At 47.2% G+C, this 16,370-nt stretch overlaps 1 protein-coding gene across 2 annotated transcripts in view; it reads right to left on the reverse strand.

The window, feature by feature from the left end:
- The window catches only part of trpn1 (transient receptor potential cation channel, subfamily N, member 1), a 349,847-nt gene that overhangs the window by 9,091 nt on the left and 324,386 nt on the right, over positions 1–16,370 (reverse strand). For both annotated transcript variants that reach the window (XM_085992435.1, XM_085992434.1), the window contains exon 27: positions 3,337–3,489. In XM_085992435.1, the coding sequence (XP_085848561.1) occupies positions 3,337–3,489 (153 nt within the window). The remainder of the gene's footprint in view (positions 1–3,336; positions 3,490–16,370) is intronic.

A 16,370-nucleotide genomic window follows, 5' to 3' on the forward strand; every position in this document is an offset into this window, starting at 1 on the left:
GCCTTTTTACAATCCTCGCTCCACTTCCATGGCACTTCTTTCCGCAACAGAGTATTCAGCGGATGCAACACCGTGGATAAATTTGGCAGAAACTTGTGATAATAATTCATCAACCCCAGAAACGATCTCAACTGTGATACGTTTTCCGGAGCGGGGGCCTTCACGACAGCTTCTATTTTGTCAGGCGACTTGTGTAGCCCCTCTTGGTCAATGACATGACCGCAGTACGAGATCCGTTTCTGGAAGAACTCACATTTCTGGCGATTAATTCGAAGGCCATATTCCTTCAACCTGGTGAGCACCCGTTTCAAATTTGTGAGGTGTTCCTCTTCGTCTTCTCCCGTAATCAGGATATCGTCCAAGTAACACTGCGTGCTTGGAATACCTTGTAAGACCTGCTCCATTGCCCTCTGCCAAATTGCTGGAGCCGAAGCTACTCCAAAAACCAGTCTATTATAACGATACAAGCCTCTGTGCGTGTTGATTGTGAGATACTGGCGCGACTCTTCCTCGACTTCCATTTGTAAGTATGCTTGTGCCAGGTCTATCTTGGTGAAGTGTTGCCCGCCAGACAATGAAGCAAAGATATCCTCAATCCGCGGAAGCGGGTATTGTACCGTGTGAAGCACCGGATTAACTGTGATCTTGAAGTCTCCGCAGATGCGGACCTTTCCCAGTCCCCCTGGCTTGTTACTTGATGAAGACTTCATGACGGGAACAATGGGCGTGGCCCACTCACTCCAGTCCACCTTAGACAGTACCCCTGAACGTTCAAGCTCTTCCAGTTCTGCCTCCACAGCAGGTCGTATCGCGTAAGGTACCGATCTGGCTTTGAAAAATTTTGGGCTTGCATGTTCTGCAATCTTGATTTTGCTTTAATTCCTCTCAGTGTTCCCAGTCCTTGCTGGAATACCTCTTTAGCTTCGTCCAATATTCTGGACAACCGTTCAGGTTTGACCTCTTCCTTTCCGGAATCTACCGTCATTGTGTTTAGCGAATGCCAGTCTATCTTTTTTCCTGATCCATTCCCGTCCCAGAAGTGGTGGACCTCCCTCGGGCAGCACATACATGTCCATCCTTTGGTGATCTTTGTCCTTGTATCTCACCTTGACTTCTATCTTTCCGATGGGGTATACTTTGTGCCCCGTGTATGTCTGCAATACCATCTCCGTATCCCGTAGGGGAATATGTTTGAATAACCTTTTGTAATCATGCTTATTCATGACCGTCAGCGCCGATCCGGTGTCCACTTCCATCTTCACTTGGGCTTTTGCAATCTGTAGTGTGATCCAGATAGTTTGTCGGTCAGCTTCTTTACTCACATTGTGAATCCTCAGACTACCCAGTTCCTTGCTGTTGGAGTCTGCGTCTGAATTCTGTTTATCTGGACTCTTCCCAGTCACCTCATGTACCTTTCTGTACTTCTTCTGCGGTGACTTATTATTGCTGGTCATCTTTCCTGCCCGGCATACCTTAGCTATGTGGCCAAGCTTGCCACATTTCCTACATTCCTGGTTTTTAACCCAGCATTGGTTCTGGTCGAGTGTTGTCTTCCCACAACGATAACATTTCGTTGTACTCGAAGTCATTTGATCCACTCTGAGTACCGCTGTCTTCCGCTGCATTTCCGCCGTGCCTCTCGCTGCGGCTTCGTGCGATGCTGCAATAAGGACAGCCTTATCAAGTGTAAGATCATTCTCTTCGAGCAGTCGTTTTTGTGTTCCTTCCTTCGACATTCCGCACACGAACTTGTCTCTCAGTGCCTCTGGCAGATTTACCCCAAACTGGCAGTATCTTGCTAGCCTCCGCAGTTCAACCAGGTACTCCGCGTTGCTTTCCTCTTTTCGTTGCATTCTCATGTAAAATTTAGATCGTTCCGCTAACATCAGCGGTGCGGGGTTAAAATGATCCTTCAGGACAGCAACAATATTAGCGAAAGACTGATCTGTCGGTTTAGCTGGTGATAGAAGATGCTTCAATAACCCGTGTGTTCTCGCACCCATTAAGTTTAGTAAGGTTAGAGCTTTTTCATAATTTGCTAACTTATTGGCCGTACAATATATCTCGATGCGTTCTACATACGTGGGCCAATCTTCCACCTCGGCATCGAACCCGTTGATGTTACTACGCTTAGGCATCTTCACCTCTTCCTGAGAAACAACAACAATATTCTTTAACTTTTTCTTTTTTCTTTTTCCAAGATGGCAGTTTCCCGCGCTTATCTTCTTTCCCTGCCCAATTTCAAAATGGCAGTTCCCGCTTCTGTCTTCTTCCCCGCCTACTGGCGGCTTCCCGCGTTTCTTCCCCTGGCGGGAGGGGTAAGCTTTCCCTCGGGCGACGGCCGCTGGCTTCCGCGGTTCGCAGCCTGTGCGTCGGCTTCAGCGCGTTCCCTTCTCTCGGCAGGGCAACCGGCGCTGGGTACAACCCGTTGGCGGCGAACAGTTTCAGCCGCTGGGCTGGTTCTCGCTCGGCCTTCCTTGCTCGGGCTCTGTCTCTCCCGCTCGCTCGGGCTCCCAATCGCACCTCCCAGCCCTCTCGCAGTCCGGTGCTTCCCTCCCCGGCTGCGGCTGAGTTCTCCGCGGTTTATTTATTTTATCTCTTCCCGCGCCCTACGATCCCGGTCGCCGCTTTTCGTGGCCCCGGTTGCTGCCGGCCTTTTTCGCTGGTCGCGGTCTAGCTGTCTCACGACGCCGTTGCGTCTCCCAGCCCGCTTGTACCGCGGCTTCCGTGCTCCACGCTGCCCCCGTCTCAGCGCCTCTGGGCCCGACTTCTGTCCGGCTCCTTTCCCCCCCGACCGTGGTCGAGTTCACCGCCCTTCTCCTTCGTTGATTTTATTTATTTTCCCTTTACTCACAGTCACCATGGCCGACTTGCTTCTCGTGCTGCTCGGCTCAAGCACCACTGTGGCAGAAGGGACAATCCGTGCCTGTTGCTGATGGAAGGCTGCGTGTCTGAAGTCTTCCTTCTTTCTTGCTGTGCAGACTCGAGTTTTCTCTCAGCAGAACGACGAGGGCGGTTGCCTCTTCTCGACGCTTCGTTAACTGCTTCGGACGTATTGCTGCACGCAGGGTAAGATCAAACTCGTCGCCACTGTAAAGTCTGTGGGTTGTATAGCGAAGTAATACACAGACTACAAGAGTAACTTTAACAGGACTTTACTATTCGAAGGTCAGGGCGAATCTGCCCAATAAATCCTGACACCGCACTTATATACCGGTGTGGTCACCGTTGGTATTACAGTATACAGCAGCCAAGGCAAAGTAGTGCCACACATAAAATAGTTCTCTTAAAGGTAGAATAGTTACATACACTACAAAAGGCAAACTGCTAAAGCACCTTCGGGAGAGACTTGTGTTGTTCTCTTTGAGGTGTTTCGTATCCAACCAACAGATGTATGTGCCAACATGTCAATAGAGCGTGTATCCGATATAGTGTCAAGGTTATCTTCTTCATTCATCAACTCCCTGCCCTCTGTGGAGCACAGCTTACCTACGGGTTAAAACAAAAAAAAAACATATCATGGTCTTAAAGTCAAAATTGTGCAGTCTTGAAAATGTGACTTGGTTATATTTATTTGAGGAGAAGTTAGGTATGGTGAGTACTGTCAATAGGCAATAAAGCAGCACTTATCTTTGCCTACAATAAAAACAGAAAATGAAATATAGGTCAGTCTGAAAGAGAAAAGATGGGTTAATGTTTCAGATCAGTTCTGAAAAACATTGGGGTGAAATTTGACTTGGGTGGGACGCAAAACGGGCGGTATCACATCTGTCGCCCATTATACGCCCCACTCGATATTAAGGTCTATTGAAGTCACTGGAACTAAATATTGGACGGGACGTGTAACAGGCGCCAGATGCGATACCGCTTGTTTTGCATTCCCGCCCATGTCGAATTTCACCCCTATTATACCTGAAATGTGAACTTTTCTCTCTTTTTCAGATGTTGGTTGAGCTGCTGTGTATTTCCAACACTTTCTGATTTTATTTCAGATTTGTGCGGGGGTGGGGGTCGGGATTTTAACCGAACCCATCAGGTTGAAGCGGACTAGTTTGCGCTTTTTCAGGAGGGAGTGATGACAGGAGCGAACAATGTCTGAGGAAAGGCAACAGTTGAAGTTATCAGTGAGAATTGGGCCGAGGATAGGCAATTGAGTGGTTAAGAGCTGGGTTAGGGGTTGAGAGGGCAAAGTTGAAGGCATCAACCTCCTAGTTGTAGAAGGTGATGAGTCAGATTAGGGCAGGATGGAATACCATGGAGAAGTTCCAGAGTGTTGTGGGGTCAGGGCTAAGGTGGGAGCGGGGTTGGTGCAGACAACTGATTTGGGAGAGTTTACAGGGTAGGTGGAGGCTGAGATAGTTGAATGGATAATCTCAATTTTGGAGGTGACAGGAAGCAAATTAACCCTGTGCACTGGACATCAGAGGTGCGAATGGAAGGAAGGGAAGTGGAACATTTTGAAGTGCAGGCACAATTCTTTCGTAGACAAACATGGCAGCCAATTTGCACAGAGCAAGGCCCCACAAACAGCAATGAGATCAATGACAATTTAATCTGTTTTAATGATGTTGGTTGAGGGATGAATGTTGGCCAGTTCATTGGAAGAAGTCCTTGCTCTTCTTCAAATAGTGTCTGGGGTCTTTTACATTTAGCTGAATGGGCCTTGGTTTGTGTCCCATCCAAGGATGGCACTGAAGTATCAGCCTAGATTATATCCTCAGGTAATGGAGTGGGGAATGAACCCACCCTTTGGACTCAGAGGCGAGAGTTCCACCAATCTACAGTTAGTGATAGAGGAGATAGACTAGAAATTCTGGTAGTGTGAAGTGCAGAGGAGGTGAGGGGGGGGGGCTTTTGCCTGCCTGTCTGGCCTCACCTTTACCCGATCAAAATTCCTGGAGATGGGGGACAATTAAATATCGTGAGGAGGGCACCACTAGTACTATTGAGGTGTGTACCCCACGGCCATGGACTCGGAAGAATTTCATAGCAACATCTTGCCATTCTGTTGGGAGGGGGGGACACAGGACGATTTGGCTAAAGATTTAAAAGCCTCAAATTCCTTTACACGCTGCTCTCCTACTGATGAGCCCCATTTTTAAACAACATTCGATGGCTCTTGGGCTGTTTGCTATTTGCATATGGTATTTTGGGGCCCCAGTATAAAACTGTATGGAAAATATATTGAGCACACTATGGAGTATAAGTTTCAGGTGCCTGGTTAGCTCTGGAGGCTGCCTACAATATGTCCCAGACAAAGTCTCCCGCAACATTGTGTGCTGCATGTTGCTCAACATGGCAATACAGAGAGGATCATATTTAAAGGAGGCAGAGTAACAGCCTAGATTATATCCTCAGGTAATGGAGGATATAATCTAGGCAACTGTTATCATTTGACGAGGAGGATTTGGGTAAAGGTGAAGTAGTAGCAGAAGAAGGAGGGCCAACCCAACTAGGCCAGGGATCAGTTAATAGCACAATGCTTCCAGTGACCTGCTCATTCCTCTCTCCTGAAAAGTTACACAAAACCGCTCTACGTTAACAGTCTTTATTTTATTTATTTATTTATTTATTCATTCATGGGATGTGGGCGTCGCTGGCAAGACGGAGGTCCATCATCAAAGACCCTACCCACCCCAGCCACAGTCTGTTCGCCCTCCTGCCATCTGGGAGACGCTACAGATGCATTCGCACCCGTACGACCAGATTTAGGAACAGCTTCTTTCCCAGGGCTGTCATCCTACTGAACTCCACAAATAAACTCTAAAGCCTGCACATCTGCCAATGCACTTTATTATGGTTATATTTATGTTAATATACTACAAGCCAAATGTATGTTCAATGTTTAAATGTCTTAATCCAAAAGTACACTCTCGGGAGCCGCAAGCCTACATTTCGTTGTACTGCACTTGTGCACTAACAATGACAATAAAAGTTGATTTGATTTGATTTTGATTGCCCTTGAGAAGGTGGTGGTGAGCTGCCTTCATGAACCTCTTGTTACCTCCTCACTTTAATCCTGTATCAAATAACTTTGAAACCATTCAGGCAACTTTTATGTCAATGGCATAGTGAAAATGCAGACTCAGAAGTTGCTATGAAAAGGCACTGCAGGCTAAAGTGACCAATATGAGCAGTTAAGTAATTTAATTACAAGATTGACTTGAACGCCATTGAGAAGATGGATGACTTGGATGTCAATTGTGGTATGATGACATTGCATGAGTTGAGATCTCCCATAGTTAACTTAAAGAAGAACAAGTCACCCAGAGAGCATCAAAGAAAGTGGAGATGAAAACGTGATTACCATCCTGTGTCGATTTAATTGAGTGCAGGCAAAAGAATACCAAAATTTTGGACAAAACAAATCAATGCCAAGCTTCCCAAGATGTGGGGCAGGAGAGATTGTATCAAGTTGTGTGGTATTACATTACTCTTCTGTACCATTATCAAATGTCATTGAAGGCAGAGCCCAAGAAGAGCAAGCTGTTGTTTTTGCCAGAACAGAGCTTGCATGACTAGATCTTTACTCTTCGTAATATTATTAAGCAAAGCAAAGAATGGCAGTTACCAGTTGTTGAGTCTGTGTTTACAAGTGCAGTTATAATGAATAACAGGACACAGACAACAGAAGTAAGTAAACAGGTCTTTAGTGATTGAGGGTCAAGGCGGGAACTGAGGTACACTTGCTCCGCAGGGTTTATATACCGGTGTGGTTACCACCGGTACTACAATGTACAGGAGCCATTAAAAAGTAGTCCATCACTTTAAGGTATCCTCTTAAGGTAGTACAGGTTACATACACTACAATTCCTCCCCTTTTAGCTTAACAGTGGACACCCCAATTAATACACTACATGAATAATATACATATATACAATTTACACACAAGAACTGTTCAAAGATTCAGTCTCTGAGGAGGCCTCCTGATCCGGCCCGGATAACGCTTTTCAGGGATCTCTGGTTCCCGTTGCTGGAGTGACTCATCCAATTGATCTCCTATGGATTCAACATCATCCAATATGTTCGAGTCTGAGGTAGATGCTACAGGCTCAATAAGTTCTTCAACTGGTGTCTCTGCCGTAGACACGGGGTCGACCCTTGTTCTCGATTCCACAAGTTGGTCAGCATGACGTCGTATTACGTTCTCTCCAACGTCTACCGTGTACATCAAAGGTCCCTGTCGTGCACAAATTGTTCCAGGTTGCCATTTATCATCCCTATAGTCCCTGGCCATCACTGGTTGTCCTATTTCAAAACTACGAGTGGCCTTTTTATTTACATGCTGGAATTGCTTGTTTTCGACTTCCCGTCACACATTGGGTTTTAACAAATCCAACCGGGACCGCAACCTTCTGTTATAGAACATTATGGCAGGGCTTTGATTTGTCACTGCATGCGTGGCGTTTCGATACGCCATTAGGAAATTGTCCACCTTGTGTTGTAGTGGAATATGATCTTCACTCATGGCCTTTATCGCCTTTTTGAACGTTTGTACAAATCTCTCGGCCAACCCATTTGTAGCCGGATGATATGGGCCATGAGTGAAGATCATATTCCACTACAGCGCAAGGTGGACAATTTCCTAATGGCGTATCGAAACGCCACGCATGCAGTGACAAATCAAAGCCCTGCCATAATGTTCTATAACAGAAGGTTGCGGTCCCGGTTGGATTTGTTAAAACCCAATGTGCGACGGGAAGTCGAAAACAAGCAATTCCAGCATGTAAATAAAAAGGCCACTCGTAGTTTTGAAATAGGACAACCAGTGATGGCCAGGGACTATAGGGATGATAAATGGCAACCTGGAACAATTTGTGCACGACAGGGACCTTTGATGTACACGGTAGACGTTGGAGAGAACGTAATACGACGTCATGCTGACCAACTTGTGGAATCGAGAACAAGGGTCAACCCCGTGTCTACGGCAGAGACACCAGTTGAAGAACTTATTGAGCCTGTAGCATCTACCTCAGACTCGAACGTATTGGATGATGTTGAATCCATAGGAGATCAATTGGATGAGTCACCCCAGCAACGGGAACCAGAGATCCCTGAAAAGCGTTATCCGGGCCGGATCAGGAGGCCTCCTCAGAGACTGAATCTTTGAACAGTTCTTGTGTGTAAATTGTATATATGTATATTATTCATGTAGTGTATTAATTGGGGTGTCCACTGTTAAGCTAAAAGGGGAGGAATTGTAGTGTATGTAACCTGTACTACCTTAAGAGGATACCTTAAAGTGATGGACTACTTTTTGTCCCATGTATGTTTCCTTGCGCTGCTGCTCTTGTTGCCCTGCCGCTCCCGCGGTCCTTGAGGCAATAAAGCGCCTTTCTGGCTGCTGCACGTCTCTGCCCCGATTGCAGTCTGGCCCCTGACACCGGCTGCGGTCGTGTCCTCCGCCCTTTCTCTTTGTTATTCCTCCCCTTCTCCCTCTGACAACTCGGCCGATTTCCCCCCCGTGCCGCTCGATCGGGCTTACCCACCGCTGTCGAAGAAGGGATGATCACTGCCTGTTGCTGAGGTTGGACTTCGTGGCCAGAAAACCAAACTGGGTTCTCGATGGCCTCCCGTGCGATGCAGTGCTCTGCAGGATGTTGAGGGCGGATGCCCTTTTTCGACGCCCGTTCTCTGAGGACGAAGCCTCCTTGGAATGGACCCCAGAATCAGTACTGGGGGAGGTGATGCAAAACTGCCGCTAGGTACGATCAGACTCGTCGCCACTGTTGAGTCTGTGTTTACAAATGCAGTTATAATGAATAACAGGACACAGACAACAGAAATAAGTAAACAGGTCTTTAGTGATTGAGGGTCAAGGCGGGAACTGAGGTACACTTGCTCCGCAGGGTTTATATACCGGTGTGGTCACCACCGGTACTACAATGTACAGGAGCCATTAAAAAGTAGTCCATCACTTTAAGGTATCCTCTTAAGGTAGTACAGGTTACATACACTACACCAGTGGTGCTGAATTTTGTTAACTTTCAGAAGCCATTTGACAATAGTGTTGACAGAAATTCACTATCTCAGACTCCTGAAGTGTATGAGTTACCTAGGAGAGTCTTTAGCACCATCAAGATTCTGCATCAGGAAGCACGGTGTGTGGTAAAACAGTAAGCCATCCGATGGGTTTAATTAATAACCGGTGTCACACATGGTTGATTCTTGTCCCATACAGTTTTTGGCATTGTGATTGATTTTGTAATGAGACCTAGTATTAAATCAGGCATTGCATGGACCAGTGGCGAGGTTGGGGATCTAGAATTTGCAGATGACATCTGCCTCATTAATAAAGAAATAGAAGACATGCGAAGAAAGAGAAACAATCTCACAGACCCAGCCAGAAAAGCTGAGTTATAATCAACGGTGCAAAAACCCAGCTTATGACAGTTAATGTCGATGAAGAAATACACCCGGAAGGTGAATGACTACAAACTGCGCATTCTTTCACCTACTTAGGCAGCGTGGTTCAAGACGATGGAGCCTGCATGTCTGATGTCAAAGCTCGCACTGGAAAAGCTAGTGGAGCTTTTCAATCGCTTCACTCAATCTGGAAATCCAGAGGTGAAGCTAGATGAGTAAATGAGGGAGACAGGAATAGGAGGATATGCTACGATAGCAAAATACTGCGGATGCTGGAAATCCGAAATAACAACAGAAAACGCTGGAAAAACTCAGCAGGCCAGGCAGCATCCGTGGAGAGAGAAACAGAGTTAACGTTTCAGGTCAATGACCCTTCGTCAGAACTGGAAAAAAGGAGGAAATGGAAAGCAAGTTTAGGGGCTGGGAAAAGGGGGAGGGGATGAAAGAACAAAAGGGAAGGTCAGTGATAGGATAGAAAGCAGGAGAGATTAAGAGACATTGAGAGACATTAAGAGATATTCAAGGCAAGAGGAGGTGGTAATGGGACAGGTTAAGGAACAAAGGATGGCTCTAGATGAGGTGTGAATTGCGCTGGCAGAATGAAGGACAGCTGCCATGTGGGAGGGAAGGAAAAAAGGGGGCCAAACTAGGGGCCGAGGTTATGATCTGAAATTGTTAAACTCTATGTTGAGTCCAGAGGGCTGCAGAGTGCATAATCGAAAGATGAGGTGCTGTTCCTCGAGCTTTACGCTGAGCTTCCGTGGAACAATGCAAGAGGCTGAGGACGGTGAGGTTTGAGTGGGAATGGAGTGGTGAATTAAAGTGACAGGCCACCGGGAGCTCGGGGTCCCGCTTACGGACTGAATGGGGGTGTTCCCCAAAGCGGTCGCCCAATAGGAGGATATGCTGATAGGGTTGGATGAAGTAGGGTGGGAGGAGGCTCATTTAGAGCATAGATCAGTTGGGCCGAATGACCGGTTCCTGTGCTGTAAATTCTATGTAAATCAAATGTGATTGAAGTAAAAACAAAGTTGAGAGTTTGTGGAGCAATGTGCTGGCTCTGCTGCTATCAGAAACATGGTGCTCCAACATCCAAAAGAAGCTTAGCAGCTCTCATTGTAGAAACCTGTGGTGCCTCGAACATCAGATGGTTTAACAAAGTGACGAATCAAAGTGTACATCAGAGAGACTATTAGGTGCCACCACTGATTATAACAGTCAGGAAGAGCAGATGAACCTACACTGGTCACATTCTGAGAATGCCAGACGCAAGGATCCCTAAGCAAACACGGGAATGGAAGCCACAAAGAAAAAGAGCTGGAGGTTGACCAAGAGGAACTCTATCTGACACAATAGCAACAGACACTGCTGAAGTGCACTTGCAAGTATGTGAGCTCGAGGCAAGTCAGAATTGGATAGCATCCATCGGTGCCTCAACGGCACGAGATGAATGATGATGATGATGGGAAGGAAGTAGAGCTCAAAGAAGTGCCAGGTTGGAGGGTTTGGTAATGTGTGCAGGGTAAAATGAAATTAAAATTGCTGGGAAGGGAAATCACCTCAGCTCAACATTCATTGTGGTCTGTGGAAACAACAACAACAACAACTTGTATTTATATTGCACCTTTAACTTAGTAAAATGTCCCAAGATGCTTCACAGGAGTATTACAGGTCAAAACATTTGACACGGAACGACATAAGGAGAAATTAGGGAGCTGACCAAAAGCTTGGTCAAAGAGGAAGGTTTTAAGGAGCGTCTTAAAGGAGGAAAGAGAGGTAAAACATAGAAGACAGGAGCAGGAGTAGGCCATTCGGCCCTTCGAGCCTGCTCCGCGGCAGAGGCAGAGAGGTTTGGGCAGGGAATTCCAGAGCTTAGGGCCGAGACAACAGAAGGCACGGCCACCAAAGGTTGAGCGACTATAATCAGGGATGCTCAAGAGGGCAGAATTAGAGGAGCGCAGATATCTTGGGGGGTGGGGTGGTGGGTTGTGGGGCTGGAGGAGGTTACAGAGATAGGGAGGGGCGAGGCCATGGAGGGATTTGAAAACAAGGATGAGAATTTTGAAATCGAGGCGTTGCTTAACCGGGAGCCAATGTAGGCCAGCGAGCACAGGGGGGTGATGGGCGAACGGGACTTGGTGCGGGTTAGGACACGGGCAGCTGAGCTTTGTCACCTCAGGTTCACGCAGGGTGGAATGTGGGAGCCTACATATGTAGAATGAGGAGGTTTGAAAATTAAAAAAGATTGTGTTTTTTCAGAATTCATGTTTTTTTTTATGAAAGTGATATACATTTGCTGGACTCTTCCTCAACAAATGTTCAAAATTTTGCACATCTGGGTGTTTAAAGTGGCCTCTTTTACCTTTACAGCAAATAATCAAGCTTTCAACTGGAAGTTTAAATATTTGCAGCAATCTCCAACTGCAGGCTAGAAACTGCTGTTGAAAATGTTTGCAGATGAAAGCTTAACACATATAAAATAAACAAGTTAATGCCTCAGTTGAAATAGCGGGCAAAGGACTGTCATATGAACACATTAAATGTTTGTTTGCTAATATCAGCCAGGGTCATTTCTAACCTTATTTGGTTAGCGATTAGACCGATCTAAATGGTTTAAAATGGCTGGCTTCTTGGTTTAATGGGTCTGCTAATGTTTATACTATCTGTATTACTATCTGTAATACTTATCCCATAAATTTCTAGGATCCCAAGCTTCTGACCTCTATTAATCTGCCGGCAAACAGCAAAGATACCAACATGATATACTGGATAATTTCATACTCCACACAGATTATCTGGGCTATCTGTCATGCTGTATGTCAAGGATATAAAACAGAACAACACCAGGTACTTAGGTTGCTGATGTCCCCACTTGCTTGTTTGGTATCCTCTAATGCAAAAAACTTCCACAAAATAGAGTCACATCCATGAGATTTATGAATGCCCATGACCGATACAGACCATAGCAAGGATCTTCTTGCCCTTGGGTGGGGGGGGGGGGGGGCAGTGTTGAGTAAGAACAGGTCGCAGGAATCTAAGTTGCACAGGAACGGTAGCATAGTGGTAATGTCACTGGGCTAGTAACCCAGAGGCCTGGACTAATGATCCAGACATGAGTTCAAATCCCACCACGGCAGCTGGGGAATTTAAATTCAGTTAATTAAATAAATCTATTGGATTGTCTTAAAAACCCACCATTTCCTTCCTTTAGGGAAGGATCTCTGCCATCCTTACCTGGTATGTGACTCCAGACCCACAGCAATGTGGTTGACTCTTAACTGCCCTCTGAAATGGCCTAGCAAGCCATTCAGTTGTAACAAACCTGCTATGAAACACAATAATAAGAATGAAACTGGATGGACCACCGACATTGACCTCGGCACACTCAGCCCAGTCAACCCTGAAAAGTCCTCCTCACCAACATCTGGGGACTTGTGCCAACATTGGGAGAGCTGTCCCACAGACTAGCCAAGCAACAGCCTGACATAGTCATACTCACAGAATCATACCTTTCAGCCAATGTCCCAAAATCCTCCATCACCATCCCTGGGTATGCCCTGTCCCACCGGCAGGACAGACCCACCAGGAGTGGTGGCAGAGTGGTATACAGTTGAGAAGGAGTGTCCCTGGAAGTCCTCAACATTGACTTCGGACCCCATGAAGTCGCATGGCTTCAGGTCAAGCATGGGCAAGGAAACCTCCTGCTGATTACCACCTACCGCTCTCCCTCAGCTGATGAATCAGTACTCCACCATGTTGAACACCACTTGGAAGAAGCACTGAGAGCAGCAAGGGTACAGAATGTACTCGGGATGGGGGACTTCAATGTCCAAGAGTGGCTCGGTAGCACCACTACTGGCTGAAGGACAAAACTGCCAGTCTGGGCCTGCGACAGGTGGTGAGAGAACCAACATGAGGGAAAAACCGACTTGACCTCGTCCTCACCAATCTATCTGTCGCAAATGCATCTGTCCATGACAGTACTGGTAGCAGTGACCGCCGCACAGTCATTGTGGAGATGAAGTCAAGTCTACACACTGAGGACGCCCTCCATCATGTTATGTGGCACTACCACCATGCTAAATGGGATAGATTCAGAACAGATCTAGCAGCTCAAAACTGGGCATCCATGAGGCGCTGTGGGCCATCAGCAGCAGCAGAATTGTATTCCACCACAATCTGTAACCTCATGGCCCGGCATATCCCTCACTCTACCATTACCACCAAACCAGGGGACCAACCCTGGTTCAATGAGGAGTGTAGAAGAGCATGCCAGGAGCAGCACAGGCACACCAAAAAATGAGGTGCCAACCTGAGGAAGCTGCAACACAGGACTACATGCATGCTAAAAAGCAGAAGCAGCATGCTATAGACAGGGGTAAGCGATCCCACAATCAACGGATCAGATCAAAGCTCTGCAGTCTTGCCACATCCAGTCGTGAATGGTGGTGGACCATTAAACAACTAACGGGGGGAGGAGGCTCCATAAATATTCCCATTCTCAATGATGGTGGAGCCCAGCACGTGAGTGCAAACGACAAGGCTGAAGCGTTTGCAAGCATCTTCAGCCAGAAGTGCCAAGTGGATGATCCATATCGGCCTACTCCTGAGGTCCCCACCATCACAGAAGCCAATCTTCAGCCAATTCGATTCACTCCACGTGATATCAAGAAACGGCTGAATGCACTGGATACAGCAAAGGCTGTGGGCCCCAACAACATCCCGGCTATCGTGCTGAAGACTTGTGCTCCAGAATTAGCCGCGCCTCTAGCCAAGCTGTTCCAGTACAGCTACAACACCGGCATCTATCCGACAATGTGGAAAACTGCCCAGGTATATCCTGTCCACAAAAAGCAGTACAAATCCAACCCAGCCAATTATTGCCCCATCAGTCTACTCTCAATCATCAGCAAAGTGATGGAAGGGGCCATTGACAGTGCTGGCAAGCGGCACTTACTCACCAATAACCTGCTCACTGATGCCCAGTTTGGGTTCCGCCAAGACCACTCAGCTCCCAACCTCATTACAGCCTTGGTCCAAACATGGACAATGGAGCTGAACTCCAAAGATGCGGTGAGAGTGACTGCCCTTGACATCAAGGTAGCATTTGACTGAGTGTGACATCAAGGAGCCCTAGTAAAACTGAAGTCAATGGGAATCGGGGGGAAAATGCTCCACTAGCTGGAGTCATATCTAGCACAAAGGAAGATGGTTATGGTGGTTGAAGGTCAATCATCACAGCCCCAGGACATCACTGCAGGAATTCCTCAGGGCAGTGTCTTCAGCTGCTTCAGCAATGACCTTCCCTCCAACATAAGGTCAGAAATGGGGATGTTCACTGATGACTGCACAGTGTTCAGTGCCATTCACAACTCCTCAGATAATGAAGCAGTCCACACCCGCATGCAACAAGTCCTGGACGACGTTCAGGCTTGGGCTGATAAGTGGCAGGTAACATTCGCGCCACAGTAGTGCCAGGCAATGACTATCTCCAACAAGCGAGAGTCTAACCACCTCCCTTTGACATTCAACGGCATTACCATGGCTGAATTCCCCACCATCAACATCCTGGGGGTCACCATTGACCAGAAACTTAACTGGACCAGCCACATAAATACTGTGGCAACAAGAGCAGGTCAGAGGCTGGGCAGCGAGTGACTCACCTCCTGACTCCCCAAAGCCTTTCCACCATCTACAAGGCACAAGTCATTCACAAGAATTCTCTCAACTTGCCTGGATGAGTGCAGCTCCAACAACACTCAAGAAGCTCAACACCATTCAGGACAAAGCAGTCCGCTTGATTGGCACCTCATCCACCACGTTAAACATTCACTCCCTCCACCACCGGGTTACCGTGGCTGCAGTGTGTACCATCTACAAGATGCACTGCAGCAACTCGCCAAGCCTTCTTCGGCAGCATCTCCCAAACCCGCGACCTCTTCCACCTAGAACGACCAGTATAGCAGATGCATGTGAACACCACCACCTGCAAGTTCGCCTTTAAGTCTGGCAGCATCGTGGCCAGAAGAGGCTCAGCTAATTTATCATTTTAAATTTTCTGAAGGTTTCCTTGTGAGTCTAGCAGGTGCTACTCCGGGCCCCACAAGGAAACTTCGGGAATCTTCTGCTTCCCTCCCCCTCCCGCCTCAGGACACGCTCCTCCCCCCTCCCCCCTCCCCCAACACCTACATAATATGCCAGGGGCCAACCCTCTGGTCCCCCGTTGCATCCTCCTGCCGCCCGCACTCCCACTCCTGCCCACTGGCCTCCTCGGCATTCCGGCCGAGTTCAGGGAGGAGTCAACCTTTCATCATTTAAATGAAGCTCGAGAGTTAAAATCCACCGGGACTCGCTGCGGGCGGGGGGGGGTGGTGGGGGGGGTCGGACAGTTTGCCACCTGCTTTGGCCCCCACAGTTTAAATTGGGGCTATTAAGTTACCAAGGATGGGCTTTGAAAAAGTAAGGATAGATGGAACAACTTGTATGTTTCTGGAGAAAGAGCGTAGATCAAGGGATGCAGTGAGATGGCAGGGAGTTCGGGTTGAAGTCAACCAAAAATTGACAGTTTTGTTAGGTTAAGTGGTCCCTCCTTCATCTAAAATTCCCACTTTGGGAGTGAAGGATCCTTAATGTTTCATTATGTTGGGAATCTCCAATGCGGATTTATTTTTTGATTTTTTTTACACTCTACAAGAAACATTTAGGGTTTTAGACCTTGATGAAGGTTTTTTTTGGATCCTTTCTTGCTGATTATAACACAAACGCAATTAAAATTGACTGCTGCTATCTGTGTCTGCAGGCTGCAGAGATACACGTTCCAGACTGGCTGATCTACACATAGCTCAGGACAAGCTGAGGAAGGGCTGTTCAGGAAGGGCTTGATATGCGTAAGGTCGACTGCTGCCCTTGTCATTGACTGGGGACCCGTTGTCCAACAGGTCTTGGAACATATCAATGGGTCAAGCCATTAAATTCAAATACAAGCAGCTTGTGGAGTTATTTGG

The sequence above is a fragment of the Somniosus microcephalus genome, chromosome 7 (assembly GCF_052327205.1).
Source record: "Somniosus microcephalus isolate GS21.2 chromosome 7, FLI_Smic_1.0, whole genome shotgun sequence".
Classification (NCBI taxonomy): Eukaryota; Metazoa; Chordata; class Chondrichthyes; order Squaliformes; family Somniosidae; genus Somniosus; species Somniosus microcephalus.